The sequence below is a fragment of the Teleopsis dalmanni genome, chromosome 2 (genome assembly GCF_002237135.1).
Source record: "Teleopsis dalmanni isolate 2A chromosome 2, ASM223713v2, whole genome shotgun sequence".
Classification (NCBI taxonomy): Eukaryota; Metazoa; Arthropoda; class Insecta; order Diptera; family Diopsidae; genus Teleopsis; species Teleopsis dalmanni.
In genome coordinates, this window is record NC_051847.1 from 198,069,686 (window position 1) to 198,086,353 (window position 16,668).

The 16,668-nt window shown below is 26.1% G+C and overlaps 1 protein-coding gene across 1 annotated transcript; it reads right to left on the reverse strand.

Moving 5' to 3' along the window:
• Positions 1-9,714: 9,714 nt before the first annotated feature.
• LOC119676519 (putative uncharacterized protein DDB_G0271606) lies at positions 9,715-14,794 on the reverse strand. The gene is made up of 4 exons (XM_038087759.1): positions 14,678-14,794; positions 14,406-14,584; positions 14,171-14,327; positions 9,715-9,753 (listed from the first exon to the last, which is right to left on the reverse strand). Exons 1-4 carry the CDS (start codon positions 14,792-14,794, stop codon positions 9,715-9,717), a joined length of 492 nt encoding a protein of 163 aa, XP_037943687.1.
• Between the last annotated feature and the right edge of the window lie 1,874 nt (positions 14,795-16,668).

Consider the following 16,668-nt stretch of genomic DNA (forward strand, 5'->3'; position numbering starts at 1 on the left):
TATTGACAAAGAGCAAATAGAGCACAGTTTACTTATGCAGAATTAGTCATAAAATAATTATAAATAATCAAAAATGTTGAAAAAAGAAATTAAGCTACTTGGTGGAGTATGATAATATGAAAATTAAACAAAACAATTATGAGAGAAAATAAATAAAACAATTTATACATATAATAAATAAATGTAGTATTATTCAGCAGTTTTTCACAGTTATTATTCTAAATGACGTATTGTTCTAATTATGGCAAGAATGTAATTCAAGAGAGAGAGTAATTCAGATATAATTGTTAATAATAGGTATAGTCGACATTATTATTGTATAATATAATATATTATGCTAATAGATATTGTCGAAGATAAGCCTGAAAGTACTTTTAATGCGAACAGAACAGATTTAGATAAATTGTAAATGAACAGTATATTAAGTTAAAATATTAAGTAATATATATAGACGATAGAATAAAGAGGATAGTTTTAGTAATATTAATTTATGTTAGATCGTGATCCTCTCACGGAGAGTCGAAATATAGAATATGAAAAAAATATTAAACGTTGAATTATTTAACAAAAAGGAGCCTATAGCCGGATATAAAAACCGTAGTCGTTCGTAATCACTGGATCCCCATAAACAAATAAATAGTTAACTCTAGTTATATATAATCCCTTTTATTGCTCCTAATTCTATCAATCGCCTATACACAATTTCCACTAATAATCATAATATAATACTATTTATTTTCTAACATATATATCTCAGATATGTAACTTCACAAAATATCCACCCTCCTGATATTCTGCACAATGCAGAACTTCTCACTGAGTTTCTCCAAGTTCTTTCCCATAGCGTTCTCAATTCCTTTTCTTTCTGTTCCAATGAAATAGATCGTTCCCTCTGCACAATTCCGTTGTATAATCGCGAATATAGTACGTCGTTCCATAGCGTATACTCTAAAACGACTCTGGGACTCCTTATCCCAAACATTTGTTAATACTTATTATTGCTCATAATTAATCTATACATACTACAACCTCACATCCAGCTTAGATAAATATGAAAATTCAGACACTAAGCTTCTAATGTGTTATTCCTTGACTACTGGAATGACGTTTCAGAGGGAAGTATTTCAGTGTTTGCTGGCTGAGATCTTCTCAACCTCTTCCTTAGAGTTGGTATACTACAGTCTCACATCTAACTTAGATAAATTTGAAAATCTAGACAGTAAGCTTCTAATGTGTTACTCCTTGACTACTGGAATGCCGTTTCTAAAGGAAGTCTTTCAGTGTTTGCTGGCTGAGATCTTCTTAACTTCTTCCTTAGAGTTGGTAAACTACAATTTCACTCTTAGCTTAGTTAAATATGAAAAATCAGATACCAAGCTTCTAATGTTTCACTCCTTTACTACTGAAATGCCGTTTCAGCTGGAAGTCTTTCACTGTTTGATGACTAAGATCTTCTCAACTTCTTTCTTAGAGATAGTTTTATTGGGTCTGAAGTCTCACACTCTAGCTTTCGATGGTTTACAGCTATCGCAAAAAAAAATAAATCTGCCTAAACATTTTCAAAGTGAGAGTCGCAAATTTAAATAGTAATTATTCCTATAAACTATAAGTAATACAACTACTATATACATAATGTTCAATTAACACATTATTTATTTATATTGGAAATTATTTTTTAATTTCAATTCTGTATTCTGTATTCGTTATTTGGAAGAAGCTTTTTTTAATACCAACACGAATCGTATTTATGTTTGCCCAAAAAAAAAAAAAGGAAAGTAATATTGTGTATAAAAATACGTTGTTAATTTTACAACGAGTGCAGTTAATAACGATTATATGTATTTTATTTGAAAACGTATACACATTTCTTGTGTAATTAAAGTAGGTCTTATATTTTTTAAGATCTTCAGTAATGATTAACGATTTGGATTGTTGTAACTTTCAATTTAGGACAGAAGCTATTTTCGACTATAGCACTAAAGCGAAAAGGGAAATACACATTATTTTTTTAAACTTAATACAAATTTATTACAACTTTACGATAATTAGTATTGAAAAGTTTTATAGTTCGTATTGGTAACATTTTAATTATCATTTATTACGGTATATAATACTATTTTGAAAAACTATTTTGTTGCTTTTAACTTTTCAAATTTATTATACATTTTATGTAATACCGTTTACAGATTACAGATTTAGAAATCGGTTTTTACTACAAATTTACGAAATATAATAATAATAAAAATTTTAAAAATATATTAAAGTTTTTAAAACAAAACAGCTATAATATTGTTTTAGTTTTTCATACGATTCTTAACTTAATGATTTCAATGTTTCTCGTCAAGATAACAAACAAAACAGTAGCAGTTCATCGAAATAAAACAACAAAAACAACAAAAACAAAAAGCAACAAAAACAACAAAAGCAACACAACTACAAAAACAACGTTAATGTTTATAACAAAGGAACTTAAACAATGTGAATGAGTTGAGATATTTGTAAATTTTTTGTTTAATTTATTTTTTATAGTATTTTTTAATTATTTAAAAGTAAAACCATTAACAATTAATTGAAAGTTGTTAAAAAATAACGTTAATTTAATTTACAAAAAGTTCAAGGACTGCTGTAAAGGAGTAAGGATAGAGTGCAATGCACTTTTAATTGCACAAAATTCATATAATCAGTTAATAAATTATAAACAAAATAAATAAAAATGAATATATATATATGAAAACATTAACATATTGTCTTTTCTATCTAATATTATAATATTACTTAACTAAATGTTTTTAGAGACTTTTATATACTTATATAATGCTATCTTTGTTAGCAAATATATTTTTAAACTTTTTTGATATTTGCTTCCGCTTTAAAATTTATATTTAGTTAAAATTGTTTACTTTCACTAATACTTAAATTTAGACAATAAAGAATTAAGTTGTTATATGCCATGCAGTTTATTTATCTCTGCTAAATAAGCAAAAGTTTTTCCTGTTAAGTGTAGTATAGTAAATACATTAAATATATATACCCTTAAATCTTCTAACTACTTAATTTGTAACTTTTTAAATGATAAATTTTATCTCTTTTAATTTAAATATTTTAAATTTAATATTTAAATATATATTAAATTTTTAATATTTTAATTTTAATATTTTAAATGATTGTAAAACCAACTACTAAATACTTAGTTAAGGTAAATAAATATTATACTATAGTATAAACATTTTATAAATCTACACATATATGCGCCTATGCTGACGATATCGTCATTATTGCAAGAAACAATGAATATCTTCAAAGCGTTTTCGTACAACTAGAACAAGCTATAAAGCAAGCAGACCTCAGAAGAAACGAAGAAAAAACTAAATACTCGTATATGACAAGATTTCCCTAAGATAGCCACAGCTACAATTTCGAATCTATAAACGAGTTAAAATATCTGGGCGTAGTTCTCAGCTTAAGTAAAGATCTGACTGCTGCAATACAAAATCGTAATCAAACAATTAATAGAGTATATTTTGCCCATATCAAGCTTATGAAATCAACGTTACCAAAACAAAAGTTGCGAATATATAGAAATGTCATAAGACCGGTTCTTACCTACGGCTGCGAAATATGGAGCCTTAAATCCAGCGACAACAAGGTACTGCTGAGATTCGAAAAAAAAAACTCAGAAAAATATTAGACCTGGTTTTCTTAGCAGACTGCATATATCGTATACGGTATAACAACGAATTGAATGTCTTAAACGAAGGTCGAACTATAACATGATACATAAAAGTTCAAAGATTGCGCTGGTATGGACACGTCCTACAAATGAGTAATGAAAGAATGACTAAAAAAATTTTGGACTTAGAAAGACAACATACGAACGATAAGAATAGCACAACACTGAAGGAAAACGCAATTTAGAGAAAAATGGAGGCGTATTGTAGAGGAGAGAATGGTCCATCCTGGACTATGATACCAAAATGATGATGACACATATTTACTTTGATAAATATGGTAGCAGTGGAGTTTTCTTAGAGGAACTGAACAAATCTTCCTACTATAGGGTTACGGATCATTGTAGTGTTTCTAAGGAGGAAGCGATTACCATTAGTGAAACTGTACCTTATATTAAAGTGGATGATATATTTAACAGGAATATATACATATTAACAGACAATCTACTTTAAAGTCCTTGAGTTCAGTCCACTTTACATCTTGGATAGTTTTTGACTGCAACACATCCCTAAACGAGTTGTCGAAACAGCTCAACACTTATCTAATCTGAGTTGTCAGTCATAGGGATATTTTCGGCAATTGTAAACCAAACGAGCTAGCCAGAAAGGGTGCTTCAGGATTTCACTTGAAACACCTAAACAATCTGGGGATATCGTTAACATTATGCAAATTGTTGCTGAGTACTTTCTGCGCTGAGCACTTTAAAAGAAAAAGGAAGACTCAACGATATCTGTATACAATTTAACCGTATTGACCATTGAGATACCCCGTAGAGATGTTAGTCTTAAGTGACCATGCGAGAAGTTGAATCTATCCTTCAATTATACCTGTCGCAACTGTGGAAAGACGGTGATGGTGCCTCGCTTCTACTTTGGTTTTGCCCAGCTCATGCACGGCGGTACTTAACAGTTTAGAGGCAGCCTTCTTTGAAGATATAACTCAACTACAATGTCTCCCACTAAAAAATATTCTAAGCTTCTATCTATTAAAAGGTAACACAATGGGCAAATAGGCCTAAGTAAATCACCTTGAGATTTATTTAAAGAATAATATATAATTCTCATTTTGTTTAATTTTAATAAACTATTAAATTAAATTATATTATTGTAGCATTGTTTCACGTTTGTTTTGATATAGACATATGTTTATTTATATATATATTTAGTGATTGAAGTATTTAAATTTGGCTAATAGAATAATTAAATGGAATTTCAAACAAACATCTTCAATTATTATATATAAATATTCAAATAAAAAAATTCAAATTATATTGTAAAATAAAAGCAATTAAAATATCAATAAACAAAATCTTTATTTTTTTCCCAAGTTATAAGATAAGAAATAAACAGGGTACCGGTTTCGAACGGAGCGGAGCACCGTGGTCATAGTTGATCTTTTTTGCTGCTATAAACCCTAACCACACAGAACACATTATGCTCTTCGAATGAAAGCCAAAGTGTTAGCAGTTGAGGACCTTTTAATATCAAAACGGGAAAGTAATTCTCCCGAATGTGACAGGAATTCTTGTCTGCCACTAAACAGAGTCGACAATCTATCTCTTCAGACAGACTCATTTGGTTAAGGTGGTAACACAGTTCGTGGCGACCCGTTAAATATCGCATCAATAACCTTAACTTTGTTCTGCTGAGGAAGGATATATTAACGTAATTGTAAGGACGAACCAGCTCTTTAGCCTGACCGTTACCTGGAATATAGACACCTAGTTGTAGATCAATTTAATACACAATATGGCTCCGGTCCAGAGAGTTGAATGGCAGAGCCTACCCTTGCAAGATTGTCTACAAAATCGTTTTCATTGACTTCTGTGTGACCAGGAACCCAGCAAGGTATCATTTTGTTTTTGTTGCCAGCTGCTACAGCATGTCATAGCAGTCTAACCGAGACTTACACTAACAACCAATAGTAGCTCGAATATTGGATAACTACATTGAGTGGGAACTAAATGTTATATGAATAATCATATATAAATCAAAACAATTAGTTTATTTAAAACCGGATCTTTAGCCCCATCTAGCAATTCGTAATAACTGTTTCTGTTGATATTTTATAATTTATTTATATCAAACTTTTGAAGCTTTGCAACCTTTTGTTATTTTTAACAAAAAGAACTTAGTACAATGATTACTACAATAGAACAAAATTTATTAATATTTATGTTAATATAGCAATGTTCCATTAAATTAAATATTTGAGGTTTTATCTTTAAATTTTAACATCCGATAAGATAAACTTCGGCTGTCATAGTTGAGTAAAGCAAACTTTCTATATGTATAGTATAGGTTGAGTAGACTTTCTATTGCGGAAGGAAATAAAAATACGTATTCGTCATTATTTTCGCGATAAAAAGTAAACAAAAAAACTAATTTTAACCTGTGATGTCATAAGTTGCTAATAAAAAAAAATATTGTGAATTTTTTTTGATTATTTCTTGGCAGTGAAATGAAAATATTCTTCTGGAAACTAATTTAGTTAAAGATAAATATAAAAATTAATTTATGTATATTCGACTTTGAATTTTTAAAAATCATAAGTTTTTTAAGTAGAAAAAGTCAATTATGCACTTTACTAAAATTAATCATTTATATATAAATACATGTGAAAGTGTATTTGATGTACAAAAGAGTTAAATTGCTTTACTCCCGGTAAATCAATAAACCGAGAACTGAAATGAAAAAGAGTTTAAAAAACAGATATAAAATTTTTTTTTTGTCTGCTATATTAATTTAAAAATAATTGAAATCCCCTAATGCAAGCGTTTTTTTTTGTATTTGCATATGAGTTATAATTTATAAATACCGAAATTCTTTTTGTTAAATAAATTTAATTTAAGGTCGAAGTGGCGCATACTCTTCACGTGTTAATATTAAAATGAAACTCATTGTTACACACCCAATAATGTTCAGTTTCCTCGATATCTATATAAATGATAACCAAACATAATAAACAAACTATTATATTCCCACGTTCTGGTAAATCCCCCTGAATTTGGTGTGATTGTTTAATATGTTAACAAAACACAAATATTTTTGCAACTAAATATTTGACAAATAAATTAGTACTTCATTATCGGCGGGCATGTCGCCACCAACTGATATTGCAGACGTCCATAAATATATATATTTATATACCATATATGCACGATTTGAACATATTGATTAGAAATATTTTTTCATTCAGAATTAGATTTTTTCGAATTTTTCGGTTTTTTCTAACTTTTATTTTCATTTTCATTAATAATTTTTATATCACTTTGTCATTTTCACCTAAACTCACAGCGATAACTTTACCTGAGTTGGGGTAACTTAGCTCTCCAACTCATTCGTCTAATTTTGCACTTTGTACGCTAAAAATAATAAAGCATTTTTGCATGAGGCGCCAATAATAAATTTTCAATAAACTTGGCGCCAGTTTAGAGTTAATGTTGCTAAATGTTTATACTTTTATTGAAAACATCTTTTAAAATATTTTTATTTATATATATATATATATTTTTTTTTAAATTAATTTAAAGTAACGAATGATTTCAACAAACTCTTTATCAGCTTTTGAAATTGAAAAGAAATAAATGTAAGAATATATTATTTTTTAATAATTTATTTATTAAAAAAAGTAATTAATTAAAATGATTTGCAAATCAGAAATCTAATAATTAAGTTCGAATACTAAAATTACTAATCCAAAAACTTGGTTTAAAAAGTCGTAAAGTCAGATTGTTCAGATAATGCATCGTTCTAGTTTTGATACAACTAGTGTTCTAGTGATAACACAACCAGAAAGCATTCACTATTACTATAAGTTGAAGAACCTTACCTGATAAGGTAAGGTTTGTAAGGTAAGATCACTATAAGAGTCCAGATGTCGACAAGTCTTTCTTAGTTGATAAAAAGTATATGTTTTCTTAATATTATAAATATTTGTTGCTTGTGTCTCTTATTGAAAGGTTTTAGTGCTTTGTTTCTGATATATTTTTTAACACTATTAATTCATATATTTATAAATATCTTAAATTTTAAAATACTATAAAGCTATTCTTCTTAACGCTTAATAATATAAACGCTTCTGCGATAAATTTTCTTATCATGTGATAAATACAATTTTTTTTATATATTATTTCGCTTTATTTTGCTTTAATAATTCTTAACTATAATATATCATCAATCAAACTATTTCGTTATTAAATATATATAGTTTCGTTATTAAATGTTTACTATAAATTCTTTTTACTTTACTTATAATTATCTGACATATTAGGTCTATCAGTATATAAAATGTAAAGAAAAAAAGTAGAGTATGACTTTGTGATTAGTTCTTGGAATAGATTTATATTGTTAAAAATGAATTTAATACAATTTTAAAAGTGAGTTAATTATTTTCGCAGAAATGTTTAAATATTAAATGTAATATTTAATTCAATTATATTTTATTAATAACTTAATTTTAATTGATGGTAAAAATTATAAAATTTTTAAAAATAAACATTTCAACAAAATCAAGTTAACTTTATTTTACTTATGTGAGCTCATCATTATGATTTCAAGGAATATGATGGTAAATGAAGATATATAATATTATATTATATATATAGATTAAGTGCATTTTATTTATTTGAGATCAACATAATAATTTTTAGATATATTATGGTATATAAAGATAGATAATATTATGAAACAATAATTATAGTTTATGTTCAATTGATAAGCAATAATTATGATCACCTGACAGCACTGTGCATGTATATAATAACTTTGATGAGTCCAGATTCAAAACCCATCAAGATCAGGATATTCAAATATATTTAAAGCTAGTTTGGGAGTTTTGTACCAATAATAGAACTTCACATAGACTTAAGATTCACAAGAATATCTTCTACAAAATTTACACAGAGTGACTTTTTTGGATTAGTAGGGTGGTTAAGGTAGTGTTGTGGAAAGAACTATTTGTATATAATTAAAATATAATAATTTGAGAATAATAAATTTAAGAAAATTATGAAGAAGATATAATATATTATTAAACATATTATTAAAAGAAAAGAACAGGGTATGGTTAATTCATTACTATAAATTTTAATTATTAAATAAAATTATTTTATAAACAATTATAATTAATGCGATCTCAATAATAAAACGCTGATATAAGAATGGTAAATAGGAATGGAAAATATATTTATAAATTTAAACTATATATATATATAATTGTAATATGTATGTTTATTTATTAGTATAATAAAGAATTTTAATTGACATTAGATATTGAAAACAACATGTCGTATGATCAACATTTTTTTGAGACGTTCATGTGCGTGAGATATTGGGTTTCAAATTTGATCATTTTGCTGTCGATGTGGGTTTTGAAACTTCTATTTTTTTACTATTTTTTTAACTTTTGAGTATAAAATTTTCATAGAATTTTTTTTTTTATACGTACGTCTTATTAATGGAACCCTTTTAATATAACGAAATCGCTGATTACAATATATATAGCACAAACATTATAATACCATGTTTTCTTAAAGTTTATATAGTGGTATAGTAGATGTTCGATCTTAGTACCCAACATATGTTATTATGAGATAATAGAAAATAAAAAAAGTATGAGTATAATAATACTTAACTAGCTACTCTATCAAATAGACTTCATCAATTTATTTTGATATAAAAATTATATTAATTTTATTTCAAAATTTCTCATTAGTGAAGTTTAAAAAATATTAAACATTTTCAATGTACAAAATTTATTTCAATTTGAAATAGTTAACTATTTATAACTGATAGTAAAGAAGAAATTAAGATCAGAAGTAACACACATGGATTTACATATTTTCTTTCTATACAAGCCGTGCTGAGGAAAATGCTATAGCCAGAAACAATAAGGCTGAATGAGTGAAATACTTAAGAGTACCACTGCAATCTATAAACAAATGCCTTTGAAAAATTTAGCGCATCTGGTGTACCCAGAGAATAGCTAATATCGACCAGCACTCTCATAAGAGCTAAACGAGAGCTTTAAGAAATAAGAGGTAGAAATTTAGAAACACAATTATGGCTAGATAATGCATTTTAAAAAGTCCAAATAGCAATTATATTTTAAAGGCACTGAGGTCGAATCCGCAAGGTTCTAGGTTCGCTGTTCCATATAATAATACGAGTATTTGTTGAGTTTAAATTGAGATATTAAAATAAAATATATAAGGATGTTGTTAGTCACTTCAGCTATTAACTCAGCAAAATATTAATAAATAATTTTTTAAAACAAGAAAAACTTATCGAATACTTATCGACAAAAGATATATATGTTATGGCCTTATGTAAAGTTTAAAAAAACACGTATTTTCTTAAATTTGGATATATAATAATATCTATTAATATTATAACTTTTGAATGTATGTATTTTAATTTTATAACATTCATTATAAGATATCTATCATAAAATAGCAATTACATGTAACTTAAAGTCTTAATCTCGATATATTGGTGTAGAATATGATTGTGTTCTATAGAAAACTCTCAATATTATTAAATATCTAAGCGCAGCAAAAATCAAGTTTAATGAAATATGAAAAATATCAAAAAAAAAGTCCATAGAAAGTGAAAAAATATATATAGCAAGTGTGAGTAATAAGCAATAAGCAAAGTAATCAATTATGGAAAAGTTGAGATTGATATAGGATATGATTCATTTTATTCGGATTCAGTTCTTTCTTGAAAAAAAAAATATTTATGCTAATTTGTAAATAGTTTATAAGCTTGTTAAAAGAAATGCTTAGTTTAATTCAGTTTTTTGTCACAAAAAATTTTTCCTGAGAATTCTTTCCATTAAAAAAAAGTGATTACTCATACGACCAATGATCATATTGGTAGTCCCTTAAGCATAACAAAAGATAATTATTTCAAATTTGTGTTTTTAATATTAATGAAGTACGTTCTACTAATTGAAATAGTTCCTATAGAGTTTAACTATTTTGTAGCAGACAATATATTCTATAATTTTAATTGATTTTGCTCTTTGGTTGCACTTTGAACTCCTTTTAAATAGTTAATTAGATATATGATAATTATCTTAAATGAAATAATATTTGATAAAATATTTATTAAAAGTGAAATTTATTAGTAGACTAAAACAATACACCCAAATAGTGATTATTTAAAAATAAAAATTCATGTAAGATCATAGTTATTGTTATTTTAAAGTTAATTATAATATTTTACAATAAACTGTATGATAAGGTGTTTGTACTAATATACAACTCTCAAGTTCTATATATTGGAAACAATATATTATAACGAAATTCGTGAAAAAATTATATAAATGGTTGCTTTTATTTATTGTAATCCTCACCGTATTGTAGGAGTATTGTCATTATTCTCTTTGATACTAGCACAAGTACTGGGCAACTATCAACCACTGAAGAAATAATGGTCTACGAAAAAAATGACTAGAGGAAACTGAATGTATGCTTCAGAAGATACAATTAAAAAAAATCCAAGTTTAAACTTCCCAATGTAGCAGACTCAAGTGCTCACGCAACCTATATAGAAGAAAAAATTATGACAAAGACATGCCACTATAGCGAAACCTAATATGAAGTTTAACACTTTATGTTAGGGATGTGTTATGCAGACAGTCATGGTCACGTCAAATTTGAAATTTTTTATTTAATTTGAAAACAATAACAATCTCAAATTTGACGTGACCATGACTCTCTATAACATGGCCGTTACGTTTCCAAGCAAGAATTTTGAGTATCAAATAGGTACAATATATGTATGTAACAATATTTTTATTTATTTATTTTTGGGCTTATGAAGCAATAACTTACAGATTTATGCTATATATATTCAAAATACTATAATTAATCGTTTTCAAAAACGCTTTTCATTAAGCCAACTATATACTCATACTATTTCTAAACTTCAGATATTTCTAACAACACAATTAATAACAGAAAATAGTATAAATGTTATTACTGTTTATATATCTTAAAAAATATTTAAACTTACAGTTTCACTCCTTCCTATAAAATTTAAATTACTATTAATCCACAAAAAAATCGAATAAAATAATAAAAATTATGTGTTTAAAAATTATATGGCTTCTTATTTGAACTAAAAAAACAGAAAACCAGTTAATAAAATCCATAAATAAAAGCAGTCATAAATACTTATTATTATATAATAAAAATATTTTAAAGGCATTTATAATAAAATATAAAATAGTTTTTAAGGTTAAAAATCTTCATATTTGCTGTTTAATATACTTCCACTTTTATTGTCGGGTTTGCCGTTGGGAAAACAGATTATAATACATTGTATCAGTTTCTCATTAAATTTTTAAAAATGTTCTATAAAATGTAAGTAATAATTACAACTGTATAATTATATTTTTATTACATTTGCGTTAATAAGTTTAAACAATTAGTATAGTTAATTTTTTATTTTTAAAAATAAAATTATAGTTTATTTTTAAATTCAAATATATTATTTTGCATTTTAAAACCATTTATATTTACGATAATTGCTAATACATTATTATTGTTTTATTTTTTTAGTTAATGATTTTTTTTTAATTTTAAAAAGAGAAATTTATATCTTTTTTGACATATTTAAAGCATATGGAGATGATTTATTGTTCAATTGTCACAACAACAATAAAACGAACTTATTCTACAAAAATAATTTTTATAAATAAATAAGTTTAATTTATTCAATAAAACAGCAGAAACTATATTTTTGTACAATGCAGCTATATATTGGAGTCTGTAAAATAAACTAAAATAGAGTAAAATACCGAAAGCATATTATTATATACCTGTAATATCATAAAATAATATAACATTAAATGAAAAAAAAAAATGTAAATGAATAATTTAATTTTTTGGTACATTTAAATAATTAAAAAATTTAAATAATTTATAAAATTATTTATTTACTATAAAAAGTAATAAATTATAACATAAGAAAATAAAAAAGAAAATTAAATAAAATCATTTAAAATCAAAATTTAATCATACAAATAGTTAAACAAAAGAAACAAAATTAAATAAAGACAATTAAACAAAATAAAATAGAATAATAAAAAAGATAATAATAATAATACATAAAACTCTTTATTAAAATTAAATAAAATAAAAATTAACTAACTGAGAAAACACATGAAATAAATTTATAATATTAGCTACTATTTATGATAATATAGAGTATTTATATATTATATATACGGGTTTTGCAGCGTAACTATTAATTTGTTTGTTATATATAATTCTCTCTCTCTTTCTCTCTCTCTCTCTTATTTGTTACTTAAATTTTAGTCTTGTTTCGCAATTTTTATTTCTTTTATGAAAGTTTTTAGTTGTAAAGTTTTGTTTATTTTTTGTTTTGTATTATTAATATTAAAAATGTATCGATTATAAAAATTGTTGAAAAAATATTCTAAAAATTATGAAAAATTTTATTTTTAAAGCTTTGTTTATTTTTTAATTTTGCATTCTTCATTTTAATTTTATTTTAAAGTTTAGCAAATTTTATTTTCTTTATTGATATTTTATTTATGAAGTTTTTTTTTTTTTAAATTTTTGTATTCTTCATTATAATTTTATTTTAAAATTTTGCAATTTTTATTTCTTTTATGAAAGTTTGTATTTTTAAAGATTTCTTTAAACAGATATTGTGTTATTTCTGATCATAAAAAAATAAGATTATAAATAAAATAAGACAAATTGTTCAAATAAAATACTAAAATTCTTTTTTTCTAATATTATTAAATTATATTTAGTTTTAATTAAGTGCATATTATTATAATGAAGACGCTCACAACACATCAATCCAGCTGTAAACTTAAACTTTTCTTTAATTAAAATTAATTATAGCCATTGTATTACTTATTACTGGGCAATTCAATTAAATAATTGCACCAATTAGTTAAAAATTATAAAAAAGATTTTATTTCACTTTCAAAATATGCAAAAAAAAAATAAAATTAATTTTAAGATGATCCCAAGACTCCACCTCTACAAAAACAAACTGCAAACAAATGGATGCATTTGTTGGAAAATAAGCACCGCCTGAGAATGGGTGGAAACCGCAATAAAATAACAAAAAACAACAAATAAACAAACGATATAAGCAATAGCAACAACAACAACACGTTGTATTTGAAGAAAAATCATCAGTCTTTTAATTTATATGTACGATATATATAGAAAAGAAACAAAAAAAAAACAAACAACAAAGTTTAAATAAGCAACAAATCAAAATGCAGATGAGGATGAGCACAACAATAACAACAACATGAAAAAGAAAAGCAAAAACAAAAACAAAAAAAAAACTTCAGAGAATGTATGCAACAAAGGCCTCCCTAACATAATACCTACACACATATAATGTCAATACCAAAATAAACAATTAATTAAGTAGTAGCTTACCCGACGTTGTGGTTGTTGTTGCTGTTGAGATTGTTGTTGATTATGTTGCAAACGCTGCTGCTGCTGCTGCTGTTGGTGGTGGTGTTGCTGTAATTGCAGTTGTTGCTGGTGCGGTTGTTGTTGTTGCAAACAATGCTGTGTTTGTTGATTAGCTTGACTAACGGCAAAAGTGGTTGGTGTTATTTGGCGATGTTGTTGTTGTGGATGTTGTAATTGTTGTTGCTGTTGCTGTTGCTGTTGCTGCTGCTGTTGCATATGTTGCATACGTTGCGGATAATAACACATTGAAGGTAGTACAGGCATTTGTGCTGTAGCATTTGTGTCAGGATGAGATAAACGATTTTGTTGTTGTTGTTGCTGCTGCTGCTGCTGTTGTAATTGATAATTGTTATAATGTTGTTGAAGTAAACGTTGCTGTTGTTGTTGCATTAAATTTAAATTGTTATTATGTTGCAAATTATTATTATTATTATGATTAATATGTTGTTGATTTTTATTTGTATCGGCAATCCAATTCGTTATACGCGTTTGTTGATGTTGTTGGTGTTGCTGATGGTGTTGTTGCGGCTGCTGTTGTTGTTGCTGTTGATGTTGCTGCTGCTGTTGATTGTGTGCATGTTGCATATTGACAACAGCAGCAGCAGCAACACTATTACACCATTGTTGATGATTATAGTTATTTTTAATATTATTATTGTTGTTGTTGTTGTTGTTGTTGTTATGCATATTAGCTGTGACTAAGTACTTTTGGTATGAGGTATAAAAAAAAATTTTTTTTTTATTATAATTTTTTTTTTCAACTATAACGATACATTGAAACTGTATAAAATTGCACAAAAATATTTTTAACTTTAAAAAAAATTAGAAAAAAATTTTATAAGAAAAAGACAAGTTCAAAATATTTTTTAGACTTTTTGGCAGCTGCGGCACACTCCTTTTTTGGATTTGCACATAAATTGCTGTTTGTTGTTAAATTGTCATTGCACTTTAGTTAACCAGAAATTGTTATTGTTGTTGCGGCAGTTGAAAATTTAGCACCCACTCAAAATACAATTTTTTAAAAATTTATTAATTTTTTTATTTTAATTTTTTTGTATATTTTTTAAACACTTATTTGCACTTATAAAGAAATTGCATTTTTTTTTGTTGTACTTGTTGCTGATCTCTCTTTAACAATTGCATTGCACTTCAAATCAGCAACTTCAAAGCTTTTACAATGCGCAACAAAATGGCGTACTTTAATTCTTTATTTTAATAACAAAATAAACAAATAATTGTTAAAATAAAAACACTAAAAATGTTATTTACGAAAAAGGCGCGTGCGTGCATTGATCTATCTGACTGTATGTTGCCGTTGTTTCTTATTATTTTTTTTGTTTTGTTTTTTTTTTTTGTTACAATGTTGTTTTTTATTTATTTATTTTTTTTTTTGTAATTTCACAAATACTGTAATACGAAAATATTTAAACCAAAACAATCATTTAATTTTTTCTGCACTAAACCATTTGTACTCGTCGCGCTTCCTTACGCTCGCAAGGCACAAATTGAATTAAAATACAAACTGAAAACCGAAATTTGATAAACCTGAGCCGCAGACTCGACCGACTTTGTTGATTGTCGTTTGTCGAGCATGCAAGTGACTAAGCGAATAAGTCAACGAGCGAATAAGTGAGCGTACGAACCAACCGAAACACCATACAACAAAATGATCCGTTTTATTTTGCTTCGTTATTTTTGCTGCTGCTACTATTGTTGTGTTTGTTGTTGTTGTTGGAGGTGGTGGTGGTGGTGGTGTTAAATTCGCTAAAAAAAAAAAATGTTGTTGTACTTTTGTTGTTGTTTGAACGCGCGTTTGCATTGACAGAATATTTGTTGATATTGTACTGTACAAGAGCAATATTGGCATAAAATGGCTCAGCCAAAAATTACAACAACAAAAACAGTCTACAACAAAAATTTGAGTCCCAAATAAAAAGACATGACTAAAGTTTGTTACAAACTATGGCAGTAAAATTATGATTCTCGGGGTTGTGTTGCCCGCAGTCAATTTAATGTTGTTAATAGCTTAGTGGTCGGTCGGTTGGTTGACCGGTTACGTGGTGGTGGTCTAAAAGTGTTAAGCGATTTTCTATAGTTTCAGTTTATATATTTTTTTTTATTGCTTGCAGTGTTGTTAAAAATGACCGTAAATTAACTGCGTTGCAGTCAACTTATGAAAAAAAAAAATAAAATAAAAAAATTATTGACGGTCAGTTATATAGTAGCACTCACATACGAATATACAAATTTAAATATATATGTAAATAATTACTTAATTAGCAAAAAAATTCTTTGGCGCCCACCGGTAGAGCTTTTTTCAATTAAATTAATTTTAAAATTTTTTTTAATAGAATTTGATTCCTTAACATAATAAATGTTCTTTTTAATTAAATTATTTTTTAAATTTTTTTTTAAAAGAATTTGATTCCTAAACATAATAAATATTCTTCTTAATTAAA

Excerpts from the sequence above, each read along its gene's own strand:
- LOC119676519 (XM_038087759.1), bottom strand. The coding sequence starts at position 14,794 with ATGCAACATGCACACAATCAACAGCAGCAGCAACATCAACAGCAACAA. Across the intron at positions 14,585-14,677 it reads CGCGTATAACGAATTGGATT|CAACGTTTACTTCAACAACA; the intron begins GCCGATACAAAT and ends CAACAACAACAG. Across the intron at positions 14,328-14,405 it reads ATGCAACAGCAGCAGCAACA|TCAAGCTAATCAACAAACAC; the intron begins GCAACAGCAACA and ends TTTTGCCGTTAG.